General features: G+C 36.0%; 1 protein-coding gene across 10 annotated transcripts in view; it reads left to right on the forward strand.

The window, feature by feature from the left end:
• The window catches only part of Obsc (Obscurin), a 980,481-nt gene that overhangs the window by 606,793 nt on the left and 357,041 nt on the right, over positions 1-16,647 (forward strand). For 9 of the 10 annotated variants that reach the window (XM_068225413.1, XM_068225414.1, XM_067137343.2 and 6 more), the window contains 2 exons: positions 7,991-8,236; positions 9,805-9,946. The exons of the other annotated variant lie outside the window; for it this stretch is intronic. In XM_068225413.1, the coding sequence (XP_068081514.1) occupies positions 7,991-8,236; positions 9,805-9,946 (388 nt within the window). The remainder of the gene's footprint in view (positions 1-7,990; positions 8,237-9,804; positions 9,947-16,647) is intronic. 10 annotated transcript variants of the gene reach the window in all.

Below are 16,647 nucleotides of genomic sequence, written 5' to 3' on the forward strand. Positions count from 1 at the left end.
TCAACTGTATATGGTTTGACACTGCAGTTAGCCAGTTTCAGTCCCATTGGTCAAGCAAATTTCACCATCAGAATGTTGGCAAACAGGGTAGGAGAGGTGGTGGCATATAATTTCTATCACTAGAGTGCATGCAAAAAATCCTGGACTCATTATCAAACCTCTAACTTTGTTCATATGCAATAAAGGCATATGACATTGCTGATGCTGATCTCTCTGTTGAATGGAGACGTTGAGCCTTGAGCAGACCCATTGGTGCTACTCGACATGAGTAGGCTATGTGCCAGCACTAGGTTTTATCCTCTCCCTTCCTACTGTCATATATAACTGTCCAGCTCCATAGCTAAATGGTTAGCGTGTTGGCCTTTGGTCACACTGGTCCCGGGTTTGATTCCCAGCAGGGTCGAGACTTTGTGACATTTTTGTAATGCTATTCTTTTGTCGGAAACCACCCAGTACAAATTGAGCTGCTTTTCTTTGGATTTATTTCCAGTTCTTGAATCAAGTAATCCTTCTGAGGGTCCCATACACTAGAACCATACTCTAGCTGGGGTCTTACCAGAGACTTATATGCCCTTTCCTTTACATCCTTACTGAAACCCCCAAATATCCTCATAACCAAGTGCAGAGATCTGTAACCTTTGTTTACAATTCCATTTATGTGATTACCCCAATGAAGCTCATTCCTAAAATTAATACCTAGGTACATACAATGATCCCCAAATGGAACTTTCACCCCATCAAGGCAGAAATTAAAACAGAGGATTTTTCCTATTTGTGAAACTCACAACCTGACTTTTACCCTGTTTATCATCATACGATTGCCTACTACATTATGGAGGTCATTTTGCAGTTGCTCACAATCTTGTAACTTATTTATTACTCTGTACAAAATAACATCATCTGCAAAAAGCCTTATCTCTGATTCTGCTTCTTTACACATATCATTTATATATGTAAGAAAACATAAAGGTCCAATAAAACTGCCTTGAGGAATTCCCCTCTTAATTATTACAGGGTGAGATAAAGCTTCGCCTACTCTAATTCTCTGAGTTCTTTTTTCTAGAAATATAACAACCCATTCAGTCACTCTTTTGTCTAGTCCAGCTGCACTTATTTTTGCCAGTAGGCTCCCATGAAAAAATGAAATGTCGTATGGCTTTTAGTGCCGGGATATCCCAGAACGGGTTCGGCTCGCCAGGTGCAGGTCTTTCTATTTGACACCCGTAGGTGACCTGCACGTCGTGATGAGGACGAAATGATGATGAAGACAGCACATACACCCAGCCCCCGTGCCATTAGAATTAACCAATTAAGGTTAAAATCTCTGACCCGGCCGGGAATCGAACCCGGGACCCTCTGAACCGAAGGCCAGTACGCTGATCGTTCAGCCAACGAGTCGGACAGGCTCCCATGATCTACCCTATCAAATACCTTAGATAGGTCAACAGTGATACAGTCCATTTGACCTCCTGAATCCAAGATATCTGCTATATCTTGCTCCTTCCATCGAACCAGTTATTAATTTTTCAAACATGTCTAATGTAATCAGAAAGAATGCTTTCTCAAAGCTTACATGCAATGCATGTCAAACTGACTAGACTTTCCTTCATACACAGAGGCTACTATAGCAACTCTTCAGTCATTTGGTAGAGCTCCTTCATGCAAACAATAATCAAATAAGTACTTCAGATATGGTACTATATCCCAACCCATTGTCTTTAGTATATCTCCCAAAACCTTATCAATTCCAGCTGCTTTTCTAGTTTTCAACTTTTGTATCTTATTGCAAATGTCGTTATCATAGGTAAATTTTAATACTTCTTTAGTATTAGTGACCTTCTCTATCTGGACATTATCCTTGTAACCAACAATCTTTACATACTGCTGACTGAATACCTCTGCCTTTTGAAAATCCTCACATACACACTCCCCTTGTTTATTAATGATTTCTGGAATGTCCTTCTTGGAACCTGTTTCTGCCTTAAAGTACCTATAGATACTCTTCCATTTTCACTAAAATTTGTATGACTGCCAATTATGCTTGCCATCAATGTTATCCTTAGCTGACTTCTTTGCTAGATTTAATTTCCTAGCAAGTTCCTTCGATTTCTCCTTACTTCCACAGCCATTTCTAACTCTATTTCTTTCTAACCTGCACCTTCTTCTTAGTCTCTTTACTTAAGACAGTTGAGCCATTCTTTTTGAAGTGAAGTAGAAAGCAGTTAAATAAGACAAAGGTAAACAAAATGTGTTCATGATATTCTAGCAATCAATCTGTCAGTCGGTACTGGTCTGCATTTAGGGCAGTCACCTAGGTGGCAGATTCCCTATCAGTTGTTTAACTAGTCTTTTCTTAAATAACTAGCAGTTTCCTGCTGGCTCTGCCCGCAATGTACAAAGTATGGTGTTGTTCGTTACTATCCTCATGGATGTATTTGCAAAGTTTCGTGTTAATGAAATAAAGCACATGATCTGCTGTGGTAACAGAATGTAATATTAAGTCAACAAACACTTGAAAATACATCACACAAGGAAATTGAATTAAAAGTTCCTTGGAACAACACTACACGCTGAACTGTTAAAAAGTCCTTCAAAGATCTTCGTCATGGAGACAAATGTACTCATAACTTTTCTCAGAATCTACCAATTTAAGTAGTTATTGCCTCAAAAGAAAGTGCTTGATCCACTGAGTGTTTTTGGACCAAAACGAACTGCGCGCCTCAATTAGAACGAAAGATATGATTGCTTCAATGAGAAAAATTGTTGAAGAAATGAGACGTCAAATTGAATGTGCACTCGTAACTTTCCTCAGAATCAACCAATTTGAATAGCTAAGAGCTGAAATAAAAGAGCATGATCCACGGAGTGTTCTTAGGGCAAAATGAACTCCTTACCTCAATTAGAACCAAAGATATGATTGCTTCAAAGACAAAAAATTGAAAGAATCAAATAATTTGAGGAAGGCAGAAGTTAGGAGATTTACTGATGACAAATCTGCGCATAAATACCTTTCAGTTAAGAAAAAATGAAGGAAATCGACTGGATAGAATGGCCGGACTGACTGACTTTATCATTTTTTTTAATATATAGATATATAGATTTCGAAGAATTTGTAAATTTATCAAACATCTCCCTTGGTAAATTATTCCCATCCCTAACTCCTCTTCCTATAAATTCTTCTTCCTCTTGAATCCCAGCTTTATTTTCATGAAGCATAGAATACTAGTGATGTGATAAAGCTGAAGGAAGACAGAAAACCTTTTATTGTAGTTTAAGAAAGTACCAACTTGAGAAATAAGATATACTGTTTATTATTTATCATATAGCTTTTAGTGCGAGCCATTTTTGGCTCGTCTGGTTTAGGCCTTTCTATTTAACACCAATGGTAAACCTGCATGTTTGGATGTATGATGATGATGATGATGATGTAGGGAGAGGGTAAAACCCAGTGTAAGCACAAATCCTACTCCTGTCAAATAATACCAAGAGGTCTGCTCAAGGCTTATCATCTGTATTCAGCGGATTAATCACTATCAACGGCGTCATATGTCCTTACTCCATAATGAACACTGCAGAGAAGTTTGGAACTGAATCTCGGATTTTGGCACGCAATCTCGTGATTAGAAATGATAAACCACTATCTATCCTACCCTGCCAGCCAACATTCTGATTGTGAAAATTCTTTCCACCAACAGGACTCGAACCAGCTACCCACGGTGTCAGCTTGATGCCTTAACAATCATGACCACCAGGTGGTCTTAATGGTTATTAAATAGCAATAGAAATACAAATTACATCAACATATAGGAAAAAGTAATTCCTATTTTGAAATCCAATATTAATACTAGAATTTTTGTAGTTTACTTCTGAGGAAGCAGAGTAAGGTCACTCCTTGTAGTTTGTCTTAATTCACACAGCAGAAACATAAAAGATGGCCATACCTATTTTAGGATCGCTAATTATCACATACATTATCATGAAACAAACTATAGATTAACCAATATAATAATGCTCTTCAGGACCTGCTCACCTGATGAGCTAAACTGGGCACTGTCCCTGCATTGCAGGGGATTCACATGGCTAATTTATTTATTTATTTTATTTAATAATTATCACATATGCCTTGTACTGGCACTCTCCAAGTGGATTGTATAAAATTAAATCTTTCAAAATAAAGATAGCACTAATAATTTACCTATAATATAATAATATAAATAACTATACTCTAAAGGAAAGAAAATGTTAAATCAGTTGTAAAATTGAAAGAAATTAACTCTAGATAATCTAGTTTTAAAATGTTTTTAAACTTTATACTGTTGACTTTGGTAATATTGTAGAGTAGACTTTGAAGGCAAATGTATTTTCTTTCCATTTAGTCATACATATTTCATGTACAGTAATTAGTTCCTTCCTTTCTGCTTTTAAGTAACTTGTCTCTTAAACTGATTTCTAATGCAATCTTCACATTTCATGAAGGCAGGATTTATCCAAAAATTATTTTAAAATGGCAGTATAATAAATGCTCATTTATTTTAAATTACAATATAAAACAAGCCATCTTCATTAGAGAGGATGTTATAATCAGTTCCTCTGTATGGCATCATTTTAGGATTGTATACAGTACAGGTACACCAGGCAATATAGAGAAGACTTCTGCTAAAATGATTTCCATACAGGTTGGTCTTGCACAGTATGGGTATTAAACACATCCAAGTATCCACTATTAAATTCTGTCAAATAACAAGGAACATTTTCTGTATAGACTGCAATTTTGATAGAGAATTACAGTTAATTAATAGACTATTGAATTGAAGGGTAACCCTAAATTTGATAATGTCAAAGGCCATAGAAATACTAATAAATATTGATTATTTATTTTAATATGAATTATTCTTCCTCAAGTGAGCATAGAAAGAAGACATGATAAGTCTGTAAAATAATAGTGGAAATTTTACTAAAATTTCTTAATACTGGTAATCTAAAAATAATAATACACAATGCAGCAAAATACATGTCTATAAAACGATCTGTTAATAATGTCTTAAATATGTTGATTCTGTAATTAAATCCTACCTTCATGTATTTTATCCTTCTCTGGTGTTTTATTCATTTTAGCACTGGACACTATATTGAATACTTTTCATGGATGAGGCTAGACATTAGATAAATTATTTACCAGTAATACTAATATATTGATATTAAATTGAAACTACTTTATCCTTAATTATTAAGATCTTATTGAGAATGTTAAAATTATACAATTATGTATTATTTTCTTTTCTTTGTGATAGTCTTCAAAACATACTTTAATAATTATTTAACAGATAAAAATAAATGTATAAGTGAACAGGGAAATATTAATTTGTGACAGTCCATGGTAAAAGGGACCTTCACTTCCCAGAACTTATTTTTCAGGCGAGAGAAAAAAACATCTTTCATGTTGAAATATCTCACTTTTAGGTTATTGCAGCCTGTAATACTTTCAGGCTTTCTCAGCTAGTATAAAAAAATATTATTTAAAAAATTTCTAGATGGCACATAACTTTGTTTGTGGTTACTGCAAAGAGAACAAAAGGGGCTTTATATTCCAGTCATTTATGATACCAAGGGGTTTATCAAATGATAGAAGAAAATATCCCCTTGAGAGAATTTGACAATACTGCCCTGAAGAGTCACAAGATCTACTGTGTCCAGACCCTGGCTCATCAGATACCATGTGGATAAGGATCCACTGTCAGTAACAGGAGATGAACCACAAAAATTAACATTCCACTGCTTTTCTATTTTTAAAAATTGGTACAATTGATGTACTCAAGGTTTTCTTTTTCATTTATACGAAATGTTATTTTGTAAAGTACGGTATGTATAAAGCTTTAATAACTTTTCATTATAGGCCTATCATTAGAACAATTCTAACATCAGATGTGAATTCATTACATCTTCAGGATGATACACAATACTGTAATGTATAAAAGCAGTAAGTAAGATGTGGATACTAACTTTTAACAAATGTTAAACTTTAAACCTGTTTTTCTAAAAATGAAGATTTTTCATACTTACAATTCAAAAACTCTATATTTTCTACACTATTTTAAATTCTGAAACTAAATAAACACCATTCAGAATTTTCTCCTCTGGAGGATGTTTCTAATAACTCATTTTATTCAAAGTGGAAGCCAAGGTCCTTATTTGCATAAACTGTCACATTTGTGTAAAACATGAGGATAATCAGTAAATGGACAATAATATGATATAGTATAGTTGAAAATTGTAAGCATTAATCTTTATGGTGTCAGTACTCAGTAGATCCCAAAAATATCCAGCTAAATAGGTACAAGAGCTGAAATGTAACATTTCATATATGGGTGCTGCTGTAGCCTATATGAAACATTATGACAAGTTTGAGGAGAGTACTACCAAAGAGAATGTACTGTTTTGAGTCCTGGTAGCTAGGGACTGCCACCAAAATAAATTCATGAGGAAGCAACAACGTAGCTAGACCTTACTTTTGTGGGGATAGTAACCTAAAAGAGGGGTTAACTAAAAATCTAACATGGTCGATTATTATTATTATTATTATTATTATTATTATTATTATTATTATTATTATTATTATTATTATTATTATTATTATTATTATTATTATTATTATCTACGTGGGTATCTGGAAATCAAACCTGGGGTCTCAGAATAAAAGAAACAGGTGAGCTACCCCTACATCATAGGGCTGGCAGAGTGGTTTAGTCTAAAGTGCATCAGCAAATGAATTTCTGAAACCTACATGGGTGCTGCTGTAGCCTATATGAAACATTATGACAAGTTTGAGGAGAGTACTACCAAAGAGAATGTACTGTTTTGAGTCCTGGTAGCTAGGGACTGCCACCAAAATAAATTCATGAGGAAGCAACAACGTTACATCCTTCACAAGTAGGCAAAACATTCAAGATAATGCCAGCCTTATGGAAAATATGCTAAAATATTTTTGGATTTTCAGGGAGTGCTGTTTTTCTATTTACAGAAATGAGGTGAGAGTATGAATGCTGCATTATACTGTGAAGTTCAGTTGATGCTGCAGACAGCATTTCAGAAAAGAAGTGTTGACTTCATGGCTATAGAAATATTTTGGCATAAACAATTTTAAAAACAGTGCAAAACAATAACTATTTTGGTCTCTTCTCAAACATCCATTTTACAGTGCTCTTTTAACTCTTAGGAATTATCATCAATTTGGTTGACTGTCAGGAAATAAATAGATGGTATGACAATGGCAGCAACAACAGTATGTGTGTACCTATGTCAATGAAAATTATTAAGAATGGACCATATGATGCAATACTTTGTTTTCAGAATTTGTATTGAGTTAATACTCTCTTTATATTTACTGATGTACCACCCACTTACTGACTTTTACAGTTTAAATCAACAATTTAATAAACTAGCCTCTTGCAAGCTTTTATAAAAATGGAATGCTCCCAATGACACATCAGCACATTGCAGATAATAAAGCATATCAGAATATGATATGATAAAAAATAATATGTAATAAGGAATATGAGAACAGAACATCAACAAGTACCTTTCCACTTGTGATACAGAAATGTTAAGAGTTATATTAGAAAGCATATTTTCCACTCTCATTCCCGACAAGCCTTGGATAACCCTGAAGAGGACTTGTACAAATGGACATAGACAATCAAAATTCAGTAGTTTAGGATCACAAATAAGATCAGATCTGCTAACCATTCTGAAATAAATTTAATCTCAGATCCCGCAGTTCCGATGAGCTATGACAACAGTAATATTGATAACAAGTTAAAATAATCCATAACTGAACTAAACTAAAATACTGAACTAAAATATGACATATTATCATTATTTTCTTTTTATGTAAAAATACTTGTACATCCACTGAATATTTTTTCTCTTGCATGACTATCACACATGGCTGTATGGCATAGTATATCAATGGGTTTTGTCTTGCATTATATAGCTGGTCAGAATGCTGTATTTGAGTGCAAACTGGTCTCGGAAACGCCTACATCTGTTGTGTGGCTGAAGGACAACCGTCATTTGCAAGACAAGTTGGCAGACCGTGTTCGCATGACAGAAAAGGACAACAGCCAATTCCGATTAGAAATTATGCATTGCCGAGAATCTGACTCGGGTCTTTATACAGCTAAAGCAACCAACGAGATAGGAACATCAACATGTACTGCCCAACTTGTGGTACAGGAATGTAAGTAAAAAAACAAAAACAAATAAATCATTTAATTTTGGTTGTCTCATGAGCAGTTTTTCTATTATACATAAAATGTGGAAAAATTCTCCCACATTTTTAGGGGAAAATACTGAAAATATATAGGGTATATTCATCCACCCAAAAGTTAAAGGTAATTGCTGAATAATTATGTTTTTTTTAATACTTTGAATTAATTTTTGTGATATCTTGCAGTTTCAAACAAAATGAAAGCAATAAATTAATAGAATTTTCACCAGTGGGAGGAGATTTTGGTCCTTGTGTAAGGCTATACTTAAAAAGTTACAGTAAACAGATTAAGGAGATTTTTATTTTCTTACATGTAGAATAAGGCTTAGGCTATGGCTGATGTAATCTAAGTCTTATTGCTCCACCTACCTCCATCCATGTGTGTCAAAAACATGGCCATTGGACCAAACATACAAATCAGTTAAAATGAAGACATCATAATAGTTGTAGTTTTAGTGGGACTTTGTGAGTGATATTCTGACAAAAGTCTTTATAATTAGTATATTACAGTTACAGCTTGAACATACTGGAGTTTGACTACATAAACCTTCATAACCATTCCCTCTAATACCATTGTGTTATGTACCTACTGGGGGGGGGGAGAGAGAGAGAGAGAGAGAGAGAGAGAGAGTGTGTGTGTGCGTGCGTGTGCGCGCATGTGTGCAAAGAGAGATTAAAGCAATTCTTGTACAGTTCTCTAAAAATGTGGTTCATATGCAATAATATATACATCTTGAATACTTAGGACAACTGTAGGTTTTGGATAGAGACAGTATGGAATATAGAATTGGTGTTTGATCTCGGATATTTGATTTCATGGTAGAAATTTTTGCACTAACTTACTTCCATAGGGCATTGGAATGATTAGAAAGGTAATCATAAAACCCCAGTTCATTAACATATTATATATATTTTTAAATAGGTGTGCAAAACTTAAGTAGCCCCACAGAAAAAATCTAAATTCTCTACTATTAGGTTTCTATGATGCAAATGCCTCAGTGACTTGAATTTCTTTAAACTGTGATATCCAGTGTAGCACAGTAAGTAGGAAAGGTGAAAAGTTTTGTATAGACACCTTTGTATTCATTTATAAAATTAAAAAAAGCTAACAAGAGTACAGTAATAAAAGCAAAGAAAACATGTGAAATATTTGCTCTAATTTGTCCTTTTTCCTTAATTTATCTGGCTTTCCTCTTAACCTACACTGAAGGTATGTCAATTGGGCCCCTCAATGAGTGTTGAAACCCGCCCACCTGATGTAGCTGGGAAGCAGAAACGATCTTGTTAGGGGCCGAGAAACAATTGTTGTAGAAGAATTTGGATTGACGAGGAGAGAGCTTGTCCACTTGTGTGTTCATGTTTGCCCTTGTGTCCTCTTTCTGTTGCTCCCTCTTCCCATACTGACTTTATATTCATCTTATTGTGTGTTCTTTTCTTGTTCATTTCTCTCTCCATATGATTTGATTTGACATTTCTTTTCTCCTTTCTTATACAGTTATCCTCACTTGTTCTTACAAACAAAATTTGACCTTTTACAGTATCAGATGAAGAGAAGAAGAGGAGGGCTGAAGCTAATGCTCCAATGTTTCTGGTGAAACTGAAGGACACTGAACTTCTAGAGAACACCTATCTGCGCTTCATGGTCAAAGTGCAAGGCACACCTAATCCTACTGTCAAATTGTAAGTTTAATACACCTCGCATATATAGGTTATGAGTGTTTTTAATACCTAAAATCACTATACAATTCATCTTCTAGCATCATCATGTAATTACAGAATAATACTTCATAGAATAGTAGTTATATTAAGATTATCTACATTTCACAATATTTACCACATTACAATAATATCATTATTTAACAGATATTTCAGCTAGATTTTTATGGAAGATTTTTACTTGAATGAAAAACTATGTTTCCTCCTTTTAAATGAAAATAAAATGAAATAATTTAGTTCATGAGAGGATTTAATAAAAATCAAACTCTAATAATAATGATTATTTTTTCAGTCTGCTTTACATCGCACCAACAGAGATAGATCTTGTGGCATCAGTGGGATAGGAAAGGACTGGGAGTGGAAAGGAAGCAACTGTGACAGCCCCAGCATTTGCCTGGTGTGAAAATGGGAAATCACGGAAAACCATTTTCAAGGCTGCCGACAGTGGCATTCGAACCCACTATTTCCCGAATGTAAGCTGATAGCTATGTGACCCAAACTGCACAGCCACTTGCTTGGTCAATAATAATAGTAATAATAATGGTAATAAACAATGTAATGTGTGTGCAGTATGAGGATATATCTAGATAATGTTGATTTGTAATTTACCAGTAAACCTTAGGGTCTCTTCAGGCATCCCAATAAAATTTTAGATAATTCTTCAAATCCTGTCATGCATGATCTAATTTTATGCATATGAGGATATGATCATAGGCCATTGTCATATTTTGTAGTTTTCTTATGGTGCTTATGATTTCACTGATATCAATATATTCTTTTGGATAGAATTGTACCAAAAGAATTATCATACCTCAATAGAAAATCTTAACATTAACCTTCTATTACATACATTGTTTACAGCTACTTATCAAGCATGATAATTGCAATGCCATCTCTCATACGCAAAGTCTCGGTATGATTATTATATAAAGCAAAGCTCTCCATTGGGTATTCCTTCGTTTATATAAAGAAGAAACTGTTACTAATTTTAAAAATCGCAGTCGAGCTACACATACAGTATTACTAATTTACTTGAAAGGAAAAAGCTCATTCCTTCCGTGCATGTATTGTAAAGCAAAGGAATATTTGCAATCTTTTTGTCCTTGTACAACAAAATAACTCCTGTTGTGAACAACAGTTTATCTGCAAACTTCTTTGTACAGTACTTACTAAATCAGTGAAGTATAGGAAACACTGGTGTGACATCACCCCACACTGCTACACATAACCACAGTGAGAATAGTTCAGCTGTGTGACGTTAGAGTGCACTCAGCATTGCTTCCTCACAGCCTCAGGGGCAGAGGAAATGCATTGACACATGCAGGACGCAGCTATGTAGGAGATGCAGGAAACAAAGGTAGTGTGTGTTGTGGTGGTGATTATTGTTTTAAGAGGAAGTACAACTAGGCAACCATCCTCTGTCAACATCAATCGGAGGAAAAAATGGAAGGGGTCAGACACTTCAAAAAATGAAGATTTTACCAAAAAAAGCAAGGGCCTCAGAGGGTGTGAAAATGAAAGACTCCCTCGGCCTCAAATGTTCTAACACCATTGAGGTTGGAAAAGAACAAAAGTTGCCCAAGAGAGGTTGGATAGGATATATGAAAGTAAGGAGCCCAGCACAAATAAGCAGAAGCAATGCCAGGATTCAGCTAAGGGTCCCATGGTTGCCAACCCATGCTCCCAAGTTAAGAGCCCCTGGTGTTAATAACACAACTGATGTTTTGAATATCGTAATGTTAATACTGACTGACTGAGGTCACAAATTATGATCAATTAAACTTTGGCTCTGTGTTACAATTTATTAGAGAAGTATACAGAACAATTATATGCATTTTCTGTTTTGTTTTTCTTTAACTAGTTTATCAATGTTAGGATGTAATATATGGGCAATTTGTAATTGAAGACTGCACTGATCTGACAAGGCACTTGGGATACGGACTCTACAAGTTTCATAACAGAAGAGAATTGTTAGCACACATATATCAAACCAAACATACGTAAAATACATGCAGCAAGTGCATATAACCTTGGAAATCTGGTTTGGGGGACATTCTTGTAAAAATCAGCCAAGTCCTTCAACAAATCACTACACTGTAAATTTAACAGTTCTATTTGTTTCCTGTTAGGAACATTGCAACCCCTGGCAGTGATGGTCATCTCTGACAGTCACTGAGGGGGAGAGCACTCATCTTCAGCATGATGTACAAATCTCCCGTCAGTGAACCTAGTAATGGTTTACTTCCAGGAGTATAAGATGAATTTCAATTCCACGAGAATTATAAACAGTTTGAGGAGGAGATTTTAGAACTGCTTTTCACCTTCCATCAATATCAGTCTCAGTGAGGTTTACGTTTGCCATTTTTATATTAACTTACCTATTATAAATTTCATCAACTGTTGCTAAATACTCTTCTGATATAGTATCTTAATATCTGTAAGTAAAACCTGTTTTAATTTTTCATAATCATCTTAATTCCTCTGTAGTTTATGTTCTGCATCTGATTTAATGTTTTGCAGTAGCTTAAGTGCGGTCAGTATCCAGTATTCAGGAGATAGTGGGTTCGAACTCCACCGTCGGCAGCCCTGACGATGGTTTTCTGTGGTTTCCCATTTTCACATCAGGCAAATGCTGGCGCTGTATTTTAAGGCCACAGCCGCTTCCTAGCCGCTGCTAGCCCTTTCCTGTCCCAACGTCTCCATAAGACCTATCTGTGTCAGTGCGACATAAAGCAACTAGTAAAAGAAAAAAACTTTAATATATCTTCTAACAATGGCAAGTTGCTAATAGTGTATTCTGTTCCATTAAGAAAGGAAAAATCCTGCAATCTGTTTATATTAACAGTTCCTTCTATCTCTTAGAAGTACCTTAATGTAAAAATTGATTAGAATGTTTAACTCAAAGTGTCTAATACTGTTATGTTCCCTTTTATTTGTAATAGAAGTCAAAAACATAACAATTTTCATTTTAAAAGGATATATACGATATGCACCAAAACAAACAACACTGAAATTATTTCTCATCTGCTGTCCACATTTCCCTAGCAACAATGGGTATGTAATAATTTGACATATTGTGAATTTGGTATTGTGTTGATTTCTGGCAATTATGGTTCTCACAACAGAGGAGAAGGTGGTTATCATGGTTTATTATTTTCAGTCATAAGGAGTGGTACGGCAGAATAGGCCTACTTTGTTTCACATTAAAGGACAGAGGGAGGAGCAATTTAATAAGGAAGCACCAAATAACAGAACAATTTTAGCTGTTGTTGACAAGTTCCATCATTTGGAATCAGTCTCATGTCAATGAAAGGGAACAGCTGGACACCAAAGAACAGTCACCAGAAACAAGAATCGTGGATGACTCTCCAACAGGTGTTACAGTCCCCACCCCAATGCATAGTCTTTTTTTTTTTTTTTTGCTAGGGGCTTTACGTCGCACCTAGCAAAAAAAAAAAAAAAAAAAAAAAACGCATAGTCTAGGACTTGGTTTGAGAGATAGGTCTGTTAGTCGGATGTTTAAAGAGCTGGGTAGATTTACATACCACATTAACACTAGAACAGCAGAAGGGGTCAAAATGACACCCACCTTCAATTTTTCTTTAATAATGTGCGCACTCTTGTATCATTTCTCTTCAAATATCTTGACTTTTCATCGTTTTTCGTCCCATTCACGGTGATGTATCGAACCCAGCAAAATATTAATATTTTCATTGATTTCTGATATAGCATACCCTGGACAGCGGGAGGGATCATTCTGACACCTGTACAATATGCCTTACTACAGCAGTCAGACAACAGTGTGTATCTGCCCATTATTATTAGTATTGTTGAGCTCTTACTGCCAGATGAGCCAGGTTGAGTGGCTCAGATGGTTGAGGCGCTGGCCTTCTGACCCCAATTTGGCAGGTTTGATCCTGGCTCAGTCTGGTGGTATTTGAAGATGCTCAAATACATCAACCTCATGTTTGTAGATTTACTGGTACGTAAAAGAACTCCCGCGGGACAAAATTCCGGCACCTCGGCATCTCCAAAAACCGTAAAAGAGTAGTTAGTGGGATGTAAAGCAAATAACATTATTACTGTCAGATGAGTGTTCCAGTTAGTGGGATTATTGTATTCATCTCATCATTTAGAAAGTTTTCTTCTAACAGGCATGTCGTGCTACGATTGTCTTTGTGCTGACGAGGTGTCTCGTATGCTAGAAAATTCAGACATTGAGTGTGAAGGTGAACTATCTGATTCAGATGGTGATTTTTTGCTTGAGACAAGAGAGACAAGTGAGGACAAAGACGACGAGACAGAGGATGAATTATCCACAGGAGAAGTTGAAAATGCTAATCTATCTCCGAACTCACCCCAATTGTCTCATTCTCAGTTGGGTGTTTCATCAGTGAAGATGGTTGCTCAAGATGGAACTGAGTGGGAGGTCTTGGATTCAAACTCTTCATCTGGAAGGCAGGCTTCAGCAAATGTCCTGAGGGAGCGGGGAGGTCCCACAATATATTCTTATATATTCTTACCACCGAGTTTACGACTCTGCCATTAGTGCCTTTCATCTCCTCTTTGATGAATCTATGCTTCGTCTAATGAAACAACGCACAGAATCAAACGCTCAGAAATAACTTCACGGACTAGACCGTGTCGCTCGAGGAGTTGGAGGCTAAGATTGCCATCATGTATACTCGCGGTGTCCTGTGTTTGAAAGTGTGTCTGTGGATGAACTATGGTTGCATTCTTGTGGGCAGCAATTCATGAAGGACACAACGTCAAGAGATAGATTTAGAGAGCTTCTCAGATTCCTCCGTTTCAACGAGAAATCAACCTGAGCTGAGCGCCTGCCAGCTAACAGGTTCACTCTTGTCTCTGAAATCTGGGACAGATTTCTGGAAAATTGCCTTCACTGTTACCGCCTAAGTGAAAATATTACAGTCGATGAACAATTACTTCCCAGCAAAACCAGGTGCAGATTTACCCAGTTTATGACAAACAAGCCCAAGTGGTCAACGAAATGTCCCATAAGCATGCAGGAGTTGGCCAATGCATATCTTTTACAATATCCTCGACCTAACAGCAATGCTTACTCATATACAAGCAAGTAGCGGGTAGGAAGATAAAGCGGAAGAAGATCATCCTCCAGCTGGCAAGTAAACTAACAAGGTGGGACAAGCAAGGGCAACAACAACAACAACAACAAGAGGAGGCTGTGGGACCGTGTCCATCTAAAAAACCAAAGAAGTGCCAAGTTGGTCTGTGTAAAGGCAACAAGTCTAGCGATGCCTGCAGCAAGTGCCTCAAAGCAGTGTGCAGAAAATGTGCACGAAAAGTAGAAATTGTGTGTGCAAAATGTGTTTAGTGTGTTCTTAATTTCCCTAAGGAATTACTGAAAATGTATAATTGTTGCAATGTGGACGACTGACTAAGAAAAGGTGTTCAATTGGTTAATTTTGTGAAAACTCTGTAGAGAAACAGAAACATGGTGCAGTTGTTTGTGATTATTTATGTGTCCATCAGTAATATAAAAGGTCCATACACTAATATAATGTCCTTATGTGTAAAATAAAGCTGTGGAAACCCAGTAGAAGAAAATACATGTTTTATTGTGTTCTATTTTGAACGTTTCCAAGTATTTCTTATGATGGGTCAAAATGACCCCTTACCACTGTTCTAGGAATGTCAGATTCTCCGCTATTCTAGTGTTAAAGTTGCTCAGCATCTAACAGAAAGGGATGAATGAGCCTGATTGCAATATTGCAGCCAAGTGTTGTCTGTAACATACGAGGATCCAGATTTCTTCTGCAACATATGGTTTTCAGATGAGTCATATTCACCTTTATGGCTGCATCAACTGGCAAACAACTTATTTTTTAGAGTGAGCAGCCTTATGCTGTTGTACAGAAACCATTAAATAGTGGGCAGGTTACAATTTAGTGCAGTGTGCTTGGTCATGGAATATTCGGGCCTTATATCGTCAAGGATGTTGCAAAGAATCCAGAAACAGTGGACCAGATAGAGTATAGAGACCTCATCATTACCCCATTTGTATTGCACCAGAAACTTACTACTCCAATGACAGTGGATAGAGCAAAGTGGAGCTATAATCCACACTGTGGGGGAGTCATTCTCCCTTCTGCAATGACACTTCAGCTGCCTCTGTGGATCAGTGGTAGAGTGTCAGCCTCCGGATCCCAAGATAGCGGGTTCAAACCCGGCAGAGGTAGTCGGATTTTCGAAGGGTGAAAAAAAGTCCATTCAACACTCCACGTCATACGATGTCGGCATGTAAAAGATCTCTGGTGACACATTTGGTGTTTACCCGAAAAAATTCATTAAATCTCAGCGACAGATGCCCAAGAGAGTTTCAATTTACTCAGTCTGCCATCTAGTGGGCCTAGAGTAAAACGGAACGTCAAAATTGACAAGCAGACAGCCAGATGGCATCAACTTGAAATGTCTGCACACGGTAGCTGAGTCCATACGATTATTATTATTATTATTATTATTATTATTATTATTATTATTATTATTATTATTATTATTATTATTATTATAAATTAAATAAATAAATTTTTAAAAACCTTATGTACAACATGTGGCATGTGATGGTACACATTTCAAACACATACTGTACTAACGCAATTAAATAATATTTCAGTGTTGTTTGT

Source organism: Anabrus simplex, chromosome 1 (genome assembly GCF_040414725.1).
Source record: "Anabrus simplex isolate iqAnaSimp1 chromosome 1, ASM4041472v1, whole genome shotgun sequence".
In the NCBI taxonomy this organism is placed as follows: Eukaryota; Metazoa; Arthropoda; class Insecta; order Orthoptera; family Tettigoniidae; genus Anabrus; species Anabrus simplex.